The 15,225-nt window shown below is 40.2% G+C and overlaps 2 protein-coding genes, 1 long non-coding RNA gene and 1 other non-coding gene across 6 annotated transcripts in view; 1 reads left to right on the forward strand and 3 right to left on the reverse strand.

Annotated features, from left to right (window-relative positions):
- dmrt1 (doublesex and mab-3 related transcription factor 1) overlaps positions 1–3,427 on the reverse strand; it is a 35,554-nt gene extending 32,127 nt beyond the window's left edge. Inside the window, exons 1-2 of one of the 2 annotated variants that reach the window (XM_004555629.4) lie at positions 3,027–3,427; positions 178–346 (exon numbers count right to left, since the gene is read on the reverse strand). In XM_004555629.4, coding sequence (XP_004555686.3) covers positions 178–346; positions 3,027–3,242 — 385 coding nt within the window. In that variant the 5' untranslated portion in view covers positions 3,243–3,427. The remainder of the gene's footprint in view (positions 1–177; positions 347–3,026) is intronic. The other variant, XM_004555628.5, reaches the window with a different exon arrangement.
- Positions 3,428–5,139: 1,712 nt separating this feature from the next.
- On the forward strand, positions 5,140–14,872 carry LOC101478693 (cilia- and flagella-associated protein 157). Of its 2 annotated transcripts, none has more exons than XM_076891212.1 (9): positions 5,140–5,398; positions 7,712–7,983; positions 8,956–9,109; positions 9,763–10,030; positions 10,298–10,419; positions 12,947–13,097; positions 13,467–13,600; positions 13,690–13,824; positions 14,446–14,872. In XM_076891212.1, exons 1-9 carry the CDS (start codon positions 5,235–5,237, stop codon positions 14,525–14,527), a joined length of 1,482 nt encoding a protein of 493 aa, XP_076747327.1. In that variant the 5' UTR covers positions 5,140–5,234; the 3' UTR covers positions 14,528–14,872. The 2 variants fall into 2 exon arrangements, with proteins under 2 accessions (XP_076747327.1, XP_076747326.1); XM_076891211.1 differs by having other exon boundaries at positions 5,143–5,398; positions 13,464–13,600.
- On the reverse strand, positions 7,503–11,265 carry LOC143421539 (uncharacterized). Its single transcript, XR_013101221.1, has 5 exons — positions 11,006–11,265; positions 9,737–10,701; positions 9,161–9,341; positions 7,809–7,958; positions 7,503–7,733 (listed from the first exon to the last, which is right to left on the reverse strand). It is a non-coding gene; the product is annotated as an uncharacterized LOC143421539 (long non-coding RNA).
- On the reverse strand, positions 12,858–12,929 carry trnac-gca (transfer RNA cysteine (anticodon GCA)). The gene has a single exon. It is a non-coding gene; the product is annotated as a tRNA-Cys (tRNA).
- Positions 14,873–15,225: the final 353 nt, after the last annotated feature.

A 15,225-nucleotide genomic window follows, 5' to 3' on the forward strand; every position in this document is an offset into this window, starting at 1 on the left:
CTCACAGGTGAAAAGGTGTCTTTGAGAGAATTAACTGGAATTTTTTCAGACACTTGACACGTTAATAGCATTGTTTTTGTTTTTGTTTTTGTTTAATAACTAAAAACACTGGAGATCTCTAATAATAAGGTTCATAACACAACAAAATCTGACGAGGTCCATGTAACACGAGGTTACCTGTGACAGCAGAGGTGGGGTGGCTGGTAGGTGTCGGGGACCGTCCCTCCACAGAGAACAGGCAGTCTGCTCCAACTTCATTCTTGACCATCATCTCAGAACCGGACAGAGACACTGGACTACACATCCCAAGCTCTTCTTCTTGGGCCTGCTGCCTCCTCAGGGCAACCTGGAAGGGAGGAGAGGTTTGATAAGGAACCGAGAGCATGAAACAAACATTGCCCTTATCTGCTGACTTCCCAGAACAGATTTAAACAGAGGCTCGTCTGAAAATTGTAATTACACCTGATTAGACAATAATAAGATTGTTTGTGTGCAGATAAACTGTTGATATCGCCATAAAACAAGATGTTATTGAAAACACGCTCCTGGCTGCTGAGCGAGATGAAACCAGCAGCTCTTTGTTGTTTATAATTCTTGAAAAACTGTTTAACAACCGACTGAAAAATTTATAGATAAACGACTCACCGAGAGTCAGTACGGATTCAGATCAAGCAGATCACCATCATTGGCACTATCAGATTCAATAGAATACATCTCAAATTCCATAGACAAAAAGCAATATGTGGCTGGGTTATTCAGAGACTTGACAAAAGCATTTGACTCTATAGATCAGGATATATTAATAAGAAAACTGGAACGTTATGGTGTCAGAGGGGTCGCTTTAGTGAGAGGAAGCAGTTTGTGAAATTAAATGGTGGTTGCTCCTTATGTATGCACATTGCTTGTGGTGTACCCCCCAAAATTCAACATCATTAACGACATCTGTAAAGTGTCCAAAGCATTAAAAATGGTTCTCTTTGCTGACGATACAAACATTTTTTGCTCTGGTGATGATCTGCAGAATTTATTGGAGGATATGAAATAAGTAAAGTCAAGTTCTGGCTTGATAAAAACAAATTATCATTAAATTTAAATAAATCTAAACTTATGTTATTTGGAAATAGTCGTTTAAATACAAATGCTGAGATTCAAATAAATGGTGTTGATATTGAAAGAGTCAGTGAAAATACATTTCTGGGGGTAATAACAGATGAAAAACTTAACTGAGAGCTCACGTAAGATATATTCATGCCAAAGTATCACGAAGCATTGCAGTACTAAACAAGGCAAAGCAGGTATTCGACAGAACATCACTTCATATTCTCTACTGTTCACTGGTTTCACCATACTTAAGCTATTGTGCAGAGGTCTGGGGCAACAGCTATAAAACATTACAGTCACTTTTTACTCTTCAAAAAAAGCAGTCGGAATCATCCACACTGCAGGTTACAGGAACATACAAACTCACTGTTTTTGCAGTAGGAAATATTGAAAATTGACGATCTAGTAAAATTCCAAACAGCACAAATTTTATTCAAAGCATAAAATAAAGAACTGCCAGGTAATATTCAGAGTATGTTTGTTTTAAAAGAAGCAAGTTATAATTTAACGGGTTTTTGTAACTTCAAAACAGGGAAGGTCCGTACTACAAGAAAAGGCTTTTGTGTTTCTGTTCATGGAGTGAAACTGTGGAACAGTCTGAATATGGAATTACAGCAACGTCCAAACACAAAACAGTTCAAAAAGAGTTGTAAAAATATGATCTTGAAATTATGTGAATGTCTCTATTAAAAGATGTACAGGATATAGTATATTAGAAATCTGTTCACCATTTTTATTACAAATTATATCAGTAAGGAAGCTGACTAAATATTGAATGATAATTTATGGCAAAGGGGTGGGATCAAATAAGTGTGTACTTCTTCCCTTTCAACGTGTAAATGAATCAGAATGGTAGCAATATTGAAATGTATTGATTTTTGTATAGTATTTTTTTTCTCTCTCTTATTTTCTTTTCTAAATGTACCTGTATATTGTTTACATGTTTGAAATAAATTAACAAACAATCAATCAATGATTGGTGTAATCAATCAGGTGATCAGCTCAGCTTTCTGTAAACTGACAGCTCTGTGCATCGATGTATCTCAGGGTCACGAGTAAAACATGATGTTTTACCCAGTTAAAAAGACATTTTAATTCTTTATCTGCTCATTTTGTTAGTATCAGTTCTCTGTAAGAGTCACTTTCAAGCAGAAATTCCAAATAACTTTTTTAAACAGTTTTCCAAATCAGTTTTCACACACCTGACCACGCTAGACCAACTTATTCATCTGTTCTTTAGAAAATGAGGAAATTATCCAGCACTACTGACTTTAAAAGCCACTGATTTCTAAATTTTGCTGCGTTTCCTGCTAAAAAAAAAGGTTTTCAATAGGATTAAATACAGTCTATTTAAAAAAGACAATAAACTTCAGTTATTAAAGCGTTCTTTACAGGATAGATCATTAAAAAAGAGAGCAGAATCAACAACATGGATTTAAAGAAGCTCAAAGAAAAAACAGTAGATATCAATGTGGGGGAAATACTGGAAGAACCAACAAAAATATTCTTTGAAAGGAAAAAAAAACATGTGGTTATTTTTAGTAACTTAATACATTTAAAATGTTATTTTACAAACTCTTAAATTGTCACTTTAAATTACAAAGTTACAAATGAATTCATTTTGCTTTTTGTAAGTATCTTATAAATGTGAGCAGCTGCTGGAACATTTTAACCCTGAACTTTAGCTCCGTCAGGCAGCTAACTGTTAGCTCTGTACGAACTTGGCTAGCTGCTTTCTGGGTGGTTATTACTAATGAACAGACTCACCCGCAGCAAACAGGGTTTAAAAGTCCACAGACATAAATAGAAAGTCCCAAACAGCCTGTGTGGCTGTGTGTGGTCACAAAACCTTTGGCTTGGTGTTAAAAAGCAGTTTTGTTCTCAGCTGCAGCTAGCCGCGCTAACGGGCGCCTAAACTGAGTTACCTGGGCCGCCATGACTCTCTGTCTTTCCGCGATCAGTTTGCATTTGGGACACTGGCAGTCCCTCCAGTTGCAAAAGCGCTTGTGTCCCTTCAGTGGAGACACGTATCCGTGATTTCTACAGCGGGAGCACTTGGGCATCCTGGGGGATTTCTTGACTTTGGGGGACATCGGTCCGCTGCAATCCGGTACCTGCTTACTCTGCTGGTCCTGGCTCATGGGTCCTGGCAATAAGGAGTGCTGATAACTGTTGGACCTGCCCAGAGAAGACGTGTGCACACGGACAGGTCTGCTGCTGAGCCCAAGCAGAGGCTGGCTGATAAGATATGCACTGGTGCCAGGCTGGAGGCTGTAAGGTCCCTGTCCCTCCACACCCTGCTTTTTGGTTTTTTTCCCCAGAAGGCCTGGGATCCAGTGGGAGGAAACAATGCGGGGGAGAGAGCTGGAAGTACAGAAGCATCATTCTGCAGGCCTCCCGTTTTTCTCTCTCCAGTCACGAGTTAAAAATATTGACTCAAAAACACAATTTAAAATTCAATACAATTCTTCTTATGAGGTGCAGCGACCAGAAAAGTGTCCTCAGAGGCCACCTGATGGCTTTGCAGAGTGAAAAAAGGCATACTCTTTGGACTTTAACTCAGTCTGTGCCAGCTTTGCAGTCTGAAGGACCAACGCGTGGGCCAAGTGGGTAACAGAAAATAACCATGACTCTGTATTATAATCTGAAGATTTAACTTAACTACGGTTCATGCCAATTATCCCCCAAATTAAATACAGGAAATTGTTCTGCCTGTCAAATTAAAATAACTATTACTATTAGTGTAATATTCTTTATAGTATCTTCCCACTGAAACATATTTATTGCAGTGTTTTTCCCACCTTGGCTGCTGGTGAATTAATTAATTGCTCAGCTTGACTGAGCTGAAACTGAGCTGACCTCCGCACCGTCAGTCAGCCCGGTGGATTTATAGACAGGGAGTGAGGTGAAGCTCAGAGGCAGCCAATTAAAATCCTTACAGCCAAACGGAGGGGGATAAAACAAAGTTGCCAATTAAAAAGCAGCCCCGAATCACTGAGTCAAAATAAATAGCTGCTACACTTCACTGGCTCAGGTCCTAAAGTAACTGAAAGCAGGGCTGCAACACTGAGTTTAATTGCCTCTAAAGGTTATAATGACAGATTATAATGCAGTGATAAAGTCTGCAGTTTAATGCAGGTAACATCTCCATTAGTCTGAATCCAGTCCAAGCAGGCCTGTAAAACACAGCAGACCAACATGGAAAACGTATGTGCCTATCATCCACCGCTTTATAATAAATATGAATAAATGCTGCCTCTCAGCAGCTCAGAGAGAGACACTTATTTTGAAATGATCATCAGTGTAAAATGAACAGTAGAGCCAATAAAAGCCAACTATGTAATCCAGCCCCCACAATGATTTATGCTTTAAACTGAGTATACCATGCAACAAGAAGTAGGTATGAAGTTGGCTTTGAATACCTGTAGTTAGGTCTCAGACCTTCTTTTTGCAATGGTCTGTAGAGGTTTGTTTGCATTGATGAAGCAGTGAAATGAAATGATGAATGGCCACGCAATAACGTTGTCTTTATATATTTAATTTACCTGGGTGGACACAAGGAGATGGCAAAACCAATTTGTGCTACTGAAAGTGAAAGCATATAAAGAGTTTCTTTCATTTTCGACACTTTAGTCTCTGAAATGTTTCTGAAGCTTTCCGTGTGTAGTTCAAATGCTGCTTCACTGTTATTATGTATTATATTGATATTTTCCCCCGTTGATACCTTTTAGCTACAATCATGAACTCAGTCTTCAATTTCTTTTGTACTCTCTATGCGCCAGTGTCTTTTTTCTTTTCTTTTCATTCTTATTTTCTATGCATTTAGTTCTATTTGTGATTGCACATTAACTGAATTTTAAGGGAAAATGATGGCATATTAAACAGAATGGAAATATATATTAGCTCTGCCACATTTAAAAGGCATGAAAGTATTTTATTCCAGTACGGTATGTATTAAATTGTTATCAAGAAAGTTTAAATCTCAGTCAATTCACAATCACGAATCAGGTTAAAGAAGAAGTCGTCACCGTTTCCGAGAAGTCACTGAAGGCAGCATTGCCTAGCAACGGTGCCGTTTAGTTTCTCGCGCCGGGCTATCGGCGGAAACTTTAGCTAACTTTCTGTGAGACACAATGCCCAGAAAGACGGAGAGAAAAGGCAGCGACAAACGAGATGGAAACAAGAAGACACCGAAAAAGGACAACTCCGAGTTTCCTGCAGAGAAAAGCGGGTCTGCGGACAAAGAGAAGGACCTCTACCTGACACAGATAGCGTATTTAACCGACGAGCTGGAGCGGTGAGCCGTTTAAGTTTACCGTAATGTTTAGAGTGATTGTGTGTGCAGTAAAAAGCACTTTGTAATGATATCTTAAATATGTTTTATTTGCTAACTCGATCTAATGTTGCATTAGCATAATGGAGGCTGAATTTACAAAGCTTCATTGAAATGAACTGATTTTACAAGCTACAGTGAGACGCTTCATTCTTTGGTGCGCTCAGATAACTATGATCCCGGGGTTCCTTCATGAGGGGGTTTGAAAAGTGTGTTAATGCAGGTTCACATGAACAAAATACAACAAAACATTTACTACATGCTTCTTTCACATGCCATGTACTAGGATTTACTTATGAAAGTGACTTTTCATTTTTTTCTATCCAACATATTCACAAGTTTCTTCTCTTTTTAAGTGTCATCACAGCAGAGCATCGTCTCTAACATCCTCCTCTCCCACACTAGCTCTCCGTGGTCTTCCTGTTTTCTTCCTTGCAGCTCCTTCTTTAACATCCTCTGTCCAGTTTATATACCAACCCTCTGCACACGTCCAAACCATAAATCAGTATTTATACTGCATGAGAAAAATGCTAAAGGGAGACACTTGGAAGATTGTTTAGCAAACCAGCGTCATTAGTCAGAGAGTTTATTTGGAACAAGAAGCATCCCCGCATTCGCTTGTCTTTGTTGTATCTTCCCTTTGATACAGGGGGGTTGAAATGTCCCCAATTTTTACTGGTACTATCTGGCTATTCAACTAAGGACAATAATGTTTTATTTTTCATCCCAAAATACCCCATCTTGGGAGGGAAGGGAAGCAAATTCTCTTAAAATGCCATTAAACTTGTACTTATACTCTGCACAGCCAAAACAATTAAAGAAAGAAACAAATAATCCCATAGTCCAAAATATGATTGAAGTTTGGTTTACAATAAAAGAAATGATGAATATTAAGAATAATCTCTCTCAGGTTAGTCCTATTTGAGGAAATGCTTTATTTGCACCAGGAAATTTGGACGCAGGGTTCCAGGGTTGGGCAGAAAAAGGTGTTAGGAAAGTGGGTGATCTTTTTTGTGATGGAATAATGGTCTCATTTGAGGATTTAGTTTCAAAAGTATTTACAGATTAGAAGCTTCATTTCTTTCATGCAAAATCAGTCTCTCAACATTCCCCAGTTAAGTAAGTTAGAGGAGTTAATGGTGGAAAAAGGTGGTAATAAAGGCTTAATTTCAACATTCTATAACTGGATTGTCTCTGTCTCGCCAGAAACATCAGCTTCTAAGTTAGAAGCTTGGAGAAAGGACCTAAATATTAATATTTCTGAGGAGACATGGAAGCCAATTTGCTTAAAATCACAAAAACAATCGATTAATAGTAACCTAAAGTTATTACAATATAATTGGATCATGCAAACATATGTAACACTGGTGAAATTGAACAAATATAATAACAGAATTCCAGATACATGTTTTAAATGTGGAGAAGCCCGTGGAACATTTTTCCGTTTTGGATGAGGGGAAAATTGTTTAGTCTGTGCTAGCTGTTTCTATTGTTTGTTTTTTTTGTTTGTTTTTTCTCTTTTTTGTTTCCTTCAATATGTATAAATGTCACAAATGTACACATATTCTATGTGTTTTTTATTTGATGTAAGTTTGGAAGAGAGCAGGGTGGGAGGTGAGGGGGAGAGGGTTCCTATTACTGCAGCATATTACTGGGAAAACAGACCTTTGTATGCTGTTGCAAAAAGCAATAAAAATTTATTTAAAAAAGAAAAGAAAGTAAATTGCAGTGTGAGACTCATGTTTCTCACACTGCTTTGTGGTGACTTTGAAACTAACCAAGGTTCAAAAGAATATTAAAGTATTTCAGGCAAGTTGATTGTCTTGTGTCAGTAATTTTAGGTGCTTACTGTCAGAATTTTCTCAAAAGAAAGAAAGTTAAGTGTTGAAAGTGTCTGTTTGTTTTTCAAGTATTGGAAACTTGCTTTTTCTAAAATAAAAAAAAAGTTCATTTGGATTTGGTACATGTCACACTGGGAATATTTTTTAGAGTTTTCCATCTTATCTGTCAAAAACATTCACCTGATTTGGCCTGTTTTAAAGATATTTTGTATTTGAGAAGCTGGAAATAAAATATCACTCTCACACCTGCAAAACTGTGGTTTCTACAGGCCTCGAGACCTTCACATATTTATTTGTTTCAGGCATCCATCGGTCTGAGTGAGCTTGAGGTCACTCAGACAGTGCATGCTCTGCTCGAGCTGTAGAGCTGCTTCAAATCCAGAAAAGGCCAGATGCAGTTTATAAATCGTTGAAGCTGTCATCCTTAACCCCTCAGACATCAGCTGAAATGTGATGACCTTGTGAGACAGAGGAAAGACTTGCTGACTCAGCGCAGCACACTGGAGCAGGAGAACAGAGACACGATCGCGTACCTGAAGCGTTCCCTGTTGGAGAAGGAGGACGAGGTGGGCGAGCTGTCGCAGCGGCTGCAGAACCAGCTGCAGGCTTCAGATCAGGAAAGAGACGCCCTGCAGCTGCGGCACAGCCGGGAGAGGCAGGAGCTTCAGAACCGCATCGATGAACTTATCAAAGAAAACACAGCACTCGGTAAAAGTTCAGCTCTTAGCATGTAGCCCACCAGAGTTTACCACAGGGTATCCACATAAACATCAAAGTGATGGTAGGGATTCGATTTTTAAAATAATAATAAGGATTTTTTTTTTTTAAATAAAAGATGAAATTTCTGGATCTTCCTCCCTTTTCAGTTCAGTTCATTTTTATTTCAAACATATGCTTTCACAATCATTACAAAATATCACTGCATTCTTTTGTTTGAACGTTTTACGTGTAACTAATTTTAATGGAATCTGGTCAAACGACTGGTATGAGTTCAGTTTATACCGAGACATATTTTCCTCAATAATCAATTATTTGAATAAATAAACCTTTGATTTTATACATTTCAGATGGATTTTACTCCAAAGTATTTGTTCATATTTATGAGGGTGGTGTGTGTCCCTGTCTGTGTAGCATTAATAAAGCTCTGTGGGGGAATCTTAATCTTATTTGGAATCTCGTGATATTTTAAATATGTTAAATTAAATATGTCTTTGCATTTCAGGAGAATATACATTTTCCATTTAACTTTCTGAAGCCTGTTCTTAAACATTAGTTTAATGTTGTATCATACCATGAAGTGTCTGCCACAAGAATTCAAATGTGGGAACTCAAAAGTTTTCCTTCCAATTAAAGCCTTTTTGTTTTGTCTCAAATATAGAAATTAATAATACTAAAATTTAAAAAAAGGTTTTACTTTTGGAAAGGCTGAAAAGAGCTGACAGTGATTTGCTGGAAGAGGCCTCGATCAGCCTCTCCCTGCCAAAGATGTTAAAAGGAGCTCAGCTTTATAGTATTCCTATATTTATAGTATTCCTATATTTATAGTATTCCTTGAAAATCCAGCCCAGATTTCTTTTGGATGCAAGTGTTTCCAGCAGGAACCATTAAACTTTCAGGAGGTTTATTTCAGCAAAGACTGGCTTCAGGGAATGATTTAAACTCTCCTCTTCTCTCCTCTAGCGGAGAGGTTTGCAAGCCTGGAGGCGTTTCAGGGGCAAAAGGAGGAGATGATGTCCAGCTTAGAGTCGCTGGAGAAGCAGCTGGCGAGTCAGAAGGAAGAGCACAAGGATGACATTCACAGCCTGGAGATGAAAGCGCTGCTGGAAAAGAGGAGGTGGAATCCACTTTAGTACATAAAAATCACAGCACAGACTCTTTTCATTACCCGGGTCGAGTCCACTCGTAGAAACTAGTTTAAGTTCAGACTGTAAACAAATCCGTGTCATCGCAGCAACTCGCAGCTTGTCTTCAGGACGACATGTTAATCCTGCCTCTGTAGCACTAATGTTTCTTCCTTTATGTGATCCTTGTCCCACCAAGGGTCGTGTTCCTTTGAAGCTCTGAACCTGCAGGCATAAATTTAAGGGCATAAAATAAGTTTTCTCTCACCCCAACCAATCGCAGCAGATGGCCCCGCCCCCCTCTGAGCCTGGTTCTGCTGGAGGTTTCTTCCTGTTAAAAGGGAGTTTTTCCTTCCCACTGTCGCCAAAGTGCTGCTCATACGGGGTCATATGATTGTTGGGTTTTTCTCTGTATCTGCTGTACAATATAAAGCGCCTTGAGGCGACTTTTGTTGTGATTTGGCGCTATATAAATAAAATTGAATTGAATTAAATATCTGGCTATATATATATGAGAACACTCACCTTATCTACTGCACAGCAAATACACAAATATCGTCAGTGTCTCCTCACAAGGCTGCATACCTGAATTATCCACCTAAAATACCCTCTGACTTTACCTTCTTTGTCTTGTGTCCTGCCAAAGATTGGAGAGGGAGATGGAGTCTCACGCTGCAGCCATGGCAGCAGAGGTGCAGCTCCTGGTGGACCAGAAAGTCCCGGAGACGACCAGGCTGGCGCTGCAGGAGAACGCGGAGGTGAAAGCTCGCGTGGGGCAGCTGTCGGAGCAGGTGCAGATCCTGATGGAGGAGAATGCTGCCCTGCGGGGCTGCAAGAGTCAGCTCAGCATGGATGTGGAAAACCTGGAAGAAATGCTCAGAGACACGTCACGCACCAGCTGCGTCCGTAAGAAGGTAAGAGAAGGAATTCTAAATGTCTTTAAGTTTAACTTAATATTTTAAATGCAGTGTAACCACAGTCATGCTTCACTGTCCACTCAGATTACAGTGGCTTCAAATAATCCACGTTTTATTTAGTTAAATCAAGGTTACTGAAAAGTGGACCAGCACTAGACAGTGTGCTCCCAGTGCCAGTCCCTTTCATCGTGTTTAACGCCAACGTCTTCTTAACGTGAAAAACAAGGGATTCACTCTAAATCCATATCCAACTCTCTCCATCAGGTGGTGGAGCAGCTCACAGAGAAGTGCCAGCAGCTGCAGGTGGAGCAGAAGGACTGCAGGCAGCGGCTCGAGCAGCTTCAGACCGAACACGCAGGAGCCCTGGGCAAGATGGAGGCGCTGAGGTCAAAGTTCACTCTGCCGTCCGTACAGATGAGTCTCACTCAGGTTCACGTTCACGTTAATGAAAGCAAAGCAGCAGGTGCAGTTATTACACATACGGGCTCGTAGTCTCATTTGTGGTACGTTTATATGCAAGCAATAACTCCACAGTAAGATTCATCAATAATAAGTAATCAAATAAATCAATAACAACAGAGACACAAAGGAGACAGACAGGAAACATAAAAGCACTGAATTGTGTTACTGGTAGCAGCTGATGGCTGGATGATGATGATGAGGCCTCCCTGAACGAGACAAGAAAACACCCACAGTAGTTTATAGTTTATTCCTTTTTTACTTATGATTGCTGGAAAATTCATGTATTAATATTTAAAAATAGAAAAATATTTGTGCATTCATTTTTGTTTTACTTCAATACAAAGACATAAACTAGTATTTTACATTAGTGCAGCAGAAATACAGAAATTTGTATTCAGAATGAAAATGAACCCGGGCAGTGCAGAGGTTTGAAGGGGCGGGGCTCAAAGTTAAAAAGGGAAGCGTTCAGCCTGGAACAACAACCCACACTCATCAAGAAACTAGTTTTACCTGATGGGTACAATGTTGTTGCTGACAGTGCTGGAGGGCGGGGCTGGAGGGCGGGGCTGTGTGGATCTGAGACCGTAGACGGTAAAAAGTCCATTGGAGAGAATGTAGCTGATTAAACAGGTGAGATAATAATAAAATGCAAAGATTGGTGACAGTGCTTGGAATCATAAGGCAAAACACACACACACACACACACACACACACACACACACACACTCCTCGTGCCTATGGTACGACAACTTTTCTCGTGCCTATGGTACGACAACTTTTCTCGTGCCTATGGTACACTGCGCAGGAGCACTTTGCCACACACACACACACACACACACACACACACACACACACACACACACACTCTCTCTCACTCTGTGTAAATATACTAAATGTAAGCCCTCCATAAAGGGAGGGAAAGCCCTGTAAAAATAAATATGTTCCATAAAACGGGGACAGCCCCACAGACCCAGGACAGCCTCACCCAGTTAGTTAGCAGCTACTACTTGTGCAGTTAATAAAAGGACAGGTGATGGTTGTCACGCGGTTTTACACACAGCACGCTCGTTTGTTTCAATTCGTCAGTTACCACAACACAACTGACCAACGTGTACACAACAAGCTAATACTCCTGCGTGCTGTAGAGCTCGTTCCTGACTCGTGACCAGCGCGCTCTGCTGTCAAGGGCGATCATTGGTTAATGGTCATCATGTGACTGATGCAACCCAGAGCCTGTTATTTAGCAACACTGTGATTAATCGTTAAATGTTACTGTGAGGGGCACAGGCAGGACTCCACACACACACACACACACACACTAAAAAAATGCCTCTAGAAAAGAGCACTTGTGGCTCCCATCAAGCAGGTACTCAAACAGGTGCCTGATATGAACATTAAATGCTCATTACTCACTGCTCTGCTCTGCTACTTTTCTTATCAGCAAGGTCGCATTCTTCTCAGGCAGACGCAGATCTCTGCACAATGAAGCCTTGTTCATCACTGCAGACAAAGAAAGCGACGTTTGCAGCGGTCCCAGCTGCTGTCATCAGTGACTCGGAGTGCTCGCCTCCTTCTTTTCCACCTCAGTTGCTCCTCTGTGTTTCCAAGCCAAGAGCTCGAAAAATCCCTCTTTCACACATGCAGAGAAGAGACGCTGCAAGATAAGAGCAGCCTTGACCTGACGTGTTAACTACGGCCACACAAAACAGTGTCTGTGAAATATCGTACATTTAACTCCATAAATTATTATTTGTACATAGAAACACAACAGGAAACGTGTTCATTCAAAATGAATAATTCTTTACATGCAAAACTAGAAAAGTGTATTTTAGTTTAAAGGCTCAGATTCAGGCAGAAAACAGAAAGTTGTGCATCAGTTTGGAGGCTTGACTGCAAGTACTCACTGATATTGTTCATTATTTATTATTATTAGTTAAACATGTCAGGGTCAGCCTGTTATTATCATTTCTGCCATATATGCACTGTTCAGGACAAACCTGTTTGAAAGAGGCAACCAATCAGAAGAAAGGTGGCTTAAATGCAGAGGATGGAGAAGAGTAAGGATTGTTTTGAAGTTGAAAAATAAATTATATGGAGTAGAAAGTGATCTTTTCCTTAAAGGGGAGAAATTGTTTCACTTTGAGGAAAAGCGGAAGAGTCTCCTGTGATCTCACCCTGGGTCAGCACACCTGAATCACATGATTAGGTCATTACCAGGCCTCTGGAGAACTTCAGGACAGGTTGAGGAGGTCATTTAGCCATTTAGATCAGCTGTGTTGGATCAAGGACACATCTAAAACACATTCCCACTCCTGCTCTGAACTATGATGGCAGGTAACTCAGGGTGGCATAACATTTGCTCAGGGGGCATCCGGATTTGAACCAGAGACCTCTTGATCTGCAGTCAAATGCTCTACCACTGAGCTATACCCCCTCTGCTTGTGCTTTCAGGCAGAATCAGGCCTCTCTGTCTGAACAGTGCAGTAAAAACAGAGCTCAGATCAGCCGGCTGGAGGCGGAGCTTCAACAGGAGAGGAGGAGGAGGAGCAGGATGAAGAACATCATTCAGGAAGCAGCTGTTGCTCTCAGACAAGCACTGATGGTAAGATGACAGCGCTGACTCTGGAACGTGTGCAGATGACAGGTGTCGTACTTTCTGACCGACTGCTCGATTTTAGAAAAGTGAGCTTCAGTGAGACCGACATCATTTCAAAGTAAAAGTCTGAAACCTTCAGCTAACACAGAACACACGAGGTATTCGCCTCATCAACGTTTTATGTTTTAGAATACAGAAATGGAAAAAAAGATTTGTGACAAGGTGGAATTTATCTGTAAAAGACAAAGTTGTTGCAAGCAAACTGAATTCATTTTATTTCTCTGTCGATGACGATGGTTCCATGCTCCAGTGAAGAAGGTGAGGTCTTTATCTCAGCCAATCAGACTGTTTCAGTCTTGTTTTCACCTGCAGCAGGACTCAGAGGTGGACCAGTGGAAGCAGCTGATGCAGAGGATGCTGGTGCTTTTAAGCAGAGACGGATTTGCCAGCTCCGCTGCTGACGGCGGCAAAGTGAACGAGCTGCAGACGGCTGACTCTGCAGCAGCCCGGTAATAAAATCAGTGCTCGCTAAGATGGTCTGCAAATACCTGACAGGTTGATGACTGACAGAAATCCTGCATCTTTATCGTCTGTGTAGAACAAGAAGTCTGGATCCAGATTGGAGTTTCCAGTTCCAGCTGGCCCGCTACAGGCTGGGAGATCTGGGTTTTGTGCCTCGCCCCGCGCTGAAACACAAAAACGTGCTCCCCAGGATGGAAGCTGGCTCCAGCAGGTTTGTGAGGAGCTCAGAGCTCAGCTTCAGGGTCTGCAGGGGGATGTCTGATCACAGCTACAGCTGCAGTTATTATATGATATAGCTGTTTACAACTAACATTTAAACTCTCCATTCCTTCATCAGTTTAGATATCAGGTAGACAACATCCTCCTATTTAAGTAGTTCAGTTCATAGACTGTATGTGAAAGAGGGACAGAGCCTCAGTGTTTGTGTTGTAGCCTTCGCTGTGTTAAAGCAATGAGAGGTTGTTATGCTGACTTATCTTCTCCCCACAGCAAACTGCATCCATAAACTGTATAACAAACAGAAACACGTAATCTGAGTATCACACTGATAAATATTAAAGAAAAGTAGATTGTTCCAAATGGCACAACCATGGAGGCGTAGCAGGGCGACTGGTGTCAGCATCCAGCTGTCAGTGAAGCCTCAGCAGCATCAAAATAAACCAGTTATTAAAAACATGTTTTAAATGCCGTAAAGTTGAGACTGACTCAGTGATGGAGAGAGGTGGCCACTGAAGCAGTTTGACATTGCTGCTCTGGAGGTTTCCCTTTGTTAGCTTTAAGTGTTTTATGTCACCTGACTTTCTTCTTCTTCTTCTGTTTTTTTCATATCCAGGAAACCATCGAGTCTGAAGGCGGACAGCTCTGTGAAGCTCACCGATTCAGCTGTGACCTCCAAACAGAACAAACTCAAGTGACAGTAACAAAACTCATCTCCTAAAAACTGTCGATTATGTTGCAGTTCAGTCTGACATCGACTGAGACTCCTGTGAGCTCAGCCTGTTACAGTAAAGGTGACGCCTCTGTAACAAACTCTAATAATGTTCCTGCTGTGATGAAAACAGCTTGTCTGTTATTGTGCAGTGAAACAGGAAACATGTTATAAATGTTGTTTATCACAGTCTTCATGATTCTGCTTGGCTGTTGTTACAGAATGCTGAAAATGCCTTTACTGAGTGAAGATCAGCACTTTGGGTTCTGGGAAGCTGCAGCACACACTCCTCAGCATTTCATAGATTTGCATATTGAGACAATAGATGAAAGTACCAGAACCAGAGACCTCTTGATCTGCAGTCAAATATATAAATAAAAAAAAAAAAAAAAAAAAAAAAAAAAAAAAAAAAATATATATATATATATATATATATATATATATATATATATATATATATATATATATATATATATATATATATATTCCTATTTAAGATTTTCTTTATTTAATCACTAGTGTGTACATATATTTATATATACATATATATATATATTAGTCAGTTAACTGAAAATCTCTTTTTTTTTCTTTTACTACATCTTATTAATATTTTGCTCTTTACTATTTTTCTATTTATTTTTTATTTTATTTTTTTCTACTGTACCGTTCTGCTGCTGACTGTCT

Source organism: Maylandia zebra, linkage group LG12 (genome assembly GCF_041146795.1).
Source record: "Maylandia zebra isolate NMK-2024a linkage group LG12, Mzebra_GT3a, whole genome shotgun sequence".
NCBI lineage: Eukaryota > Metazoa > Chordata > Actinopteri > Cichliformes > Cichlidae > Maylandia > Maylandia zebra.

Coding starts and splice junctions, on each gene's coding strand:
- LOC101478693 (XM_076891211.1), top strand. CDS start 5,235: ATGCCCAGAAAGACGGAGAGAAAAGGCAGCGACAAACGAGATGGAAAC. Junction 13,601..13,689: donor GCTGACTCTGCAGCAGCCCG/GTAATAAAATCA, acceptor TCGTCTGTGTAG/AACAAGAAGTCTGGATCCAG. Junction 13,825..14,445: donor ATGGAAGCTGGCTCCAGCAG/GTTTGTGAGGAG, acceptor TTTCATATCCAG/GAAACCATCGAGTCTGAAGG.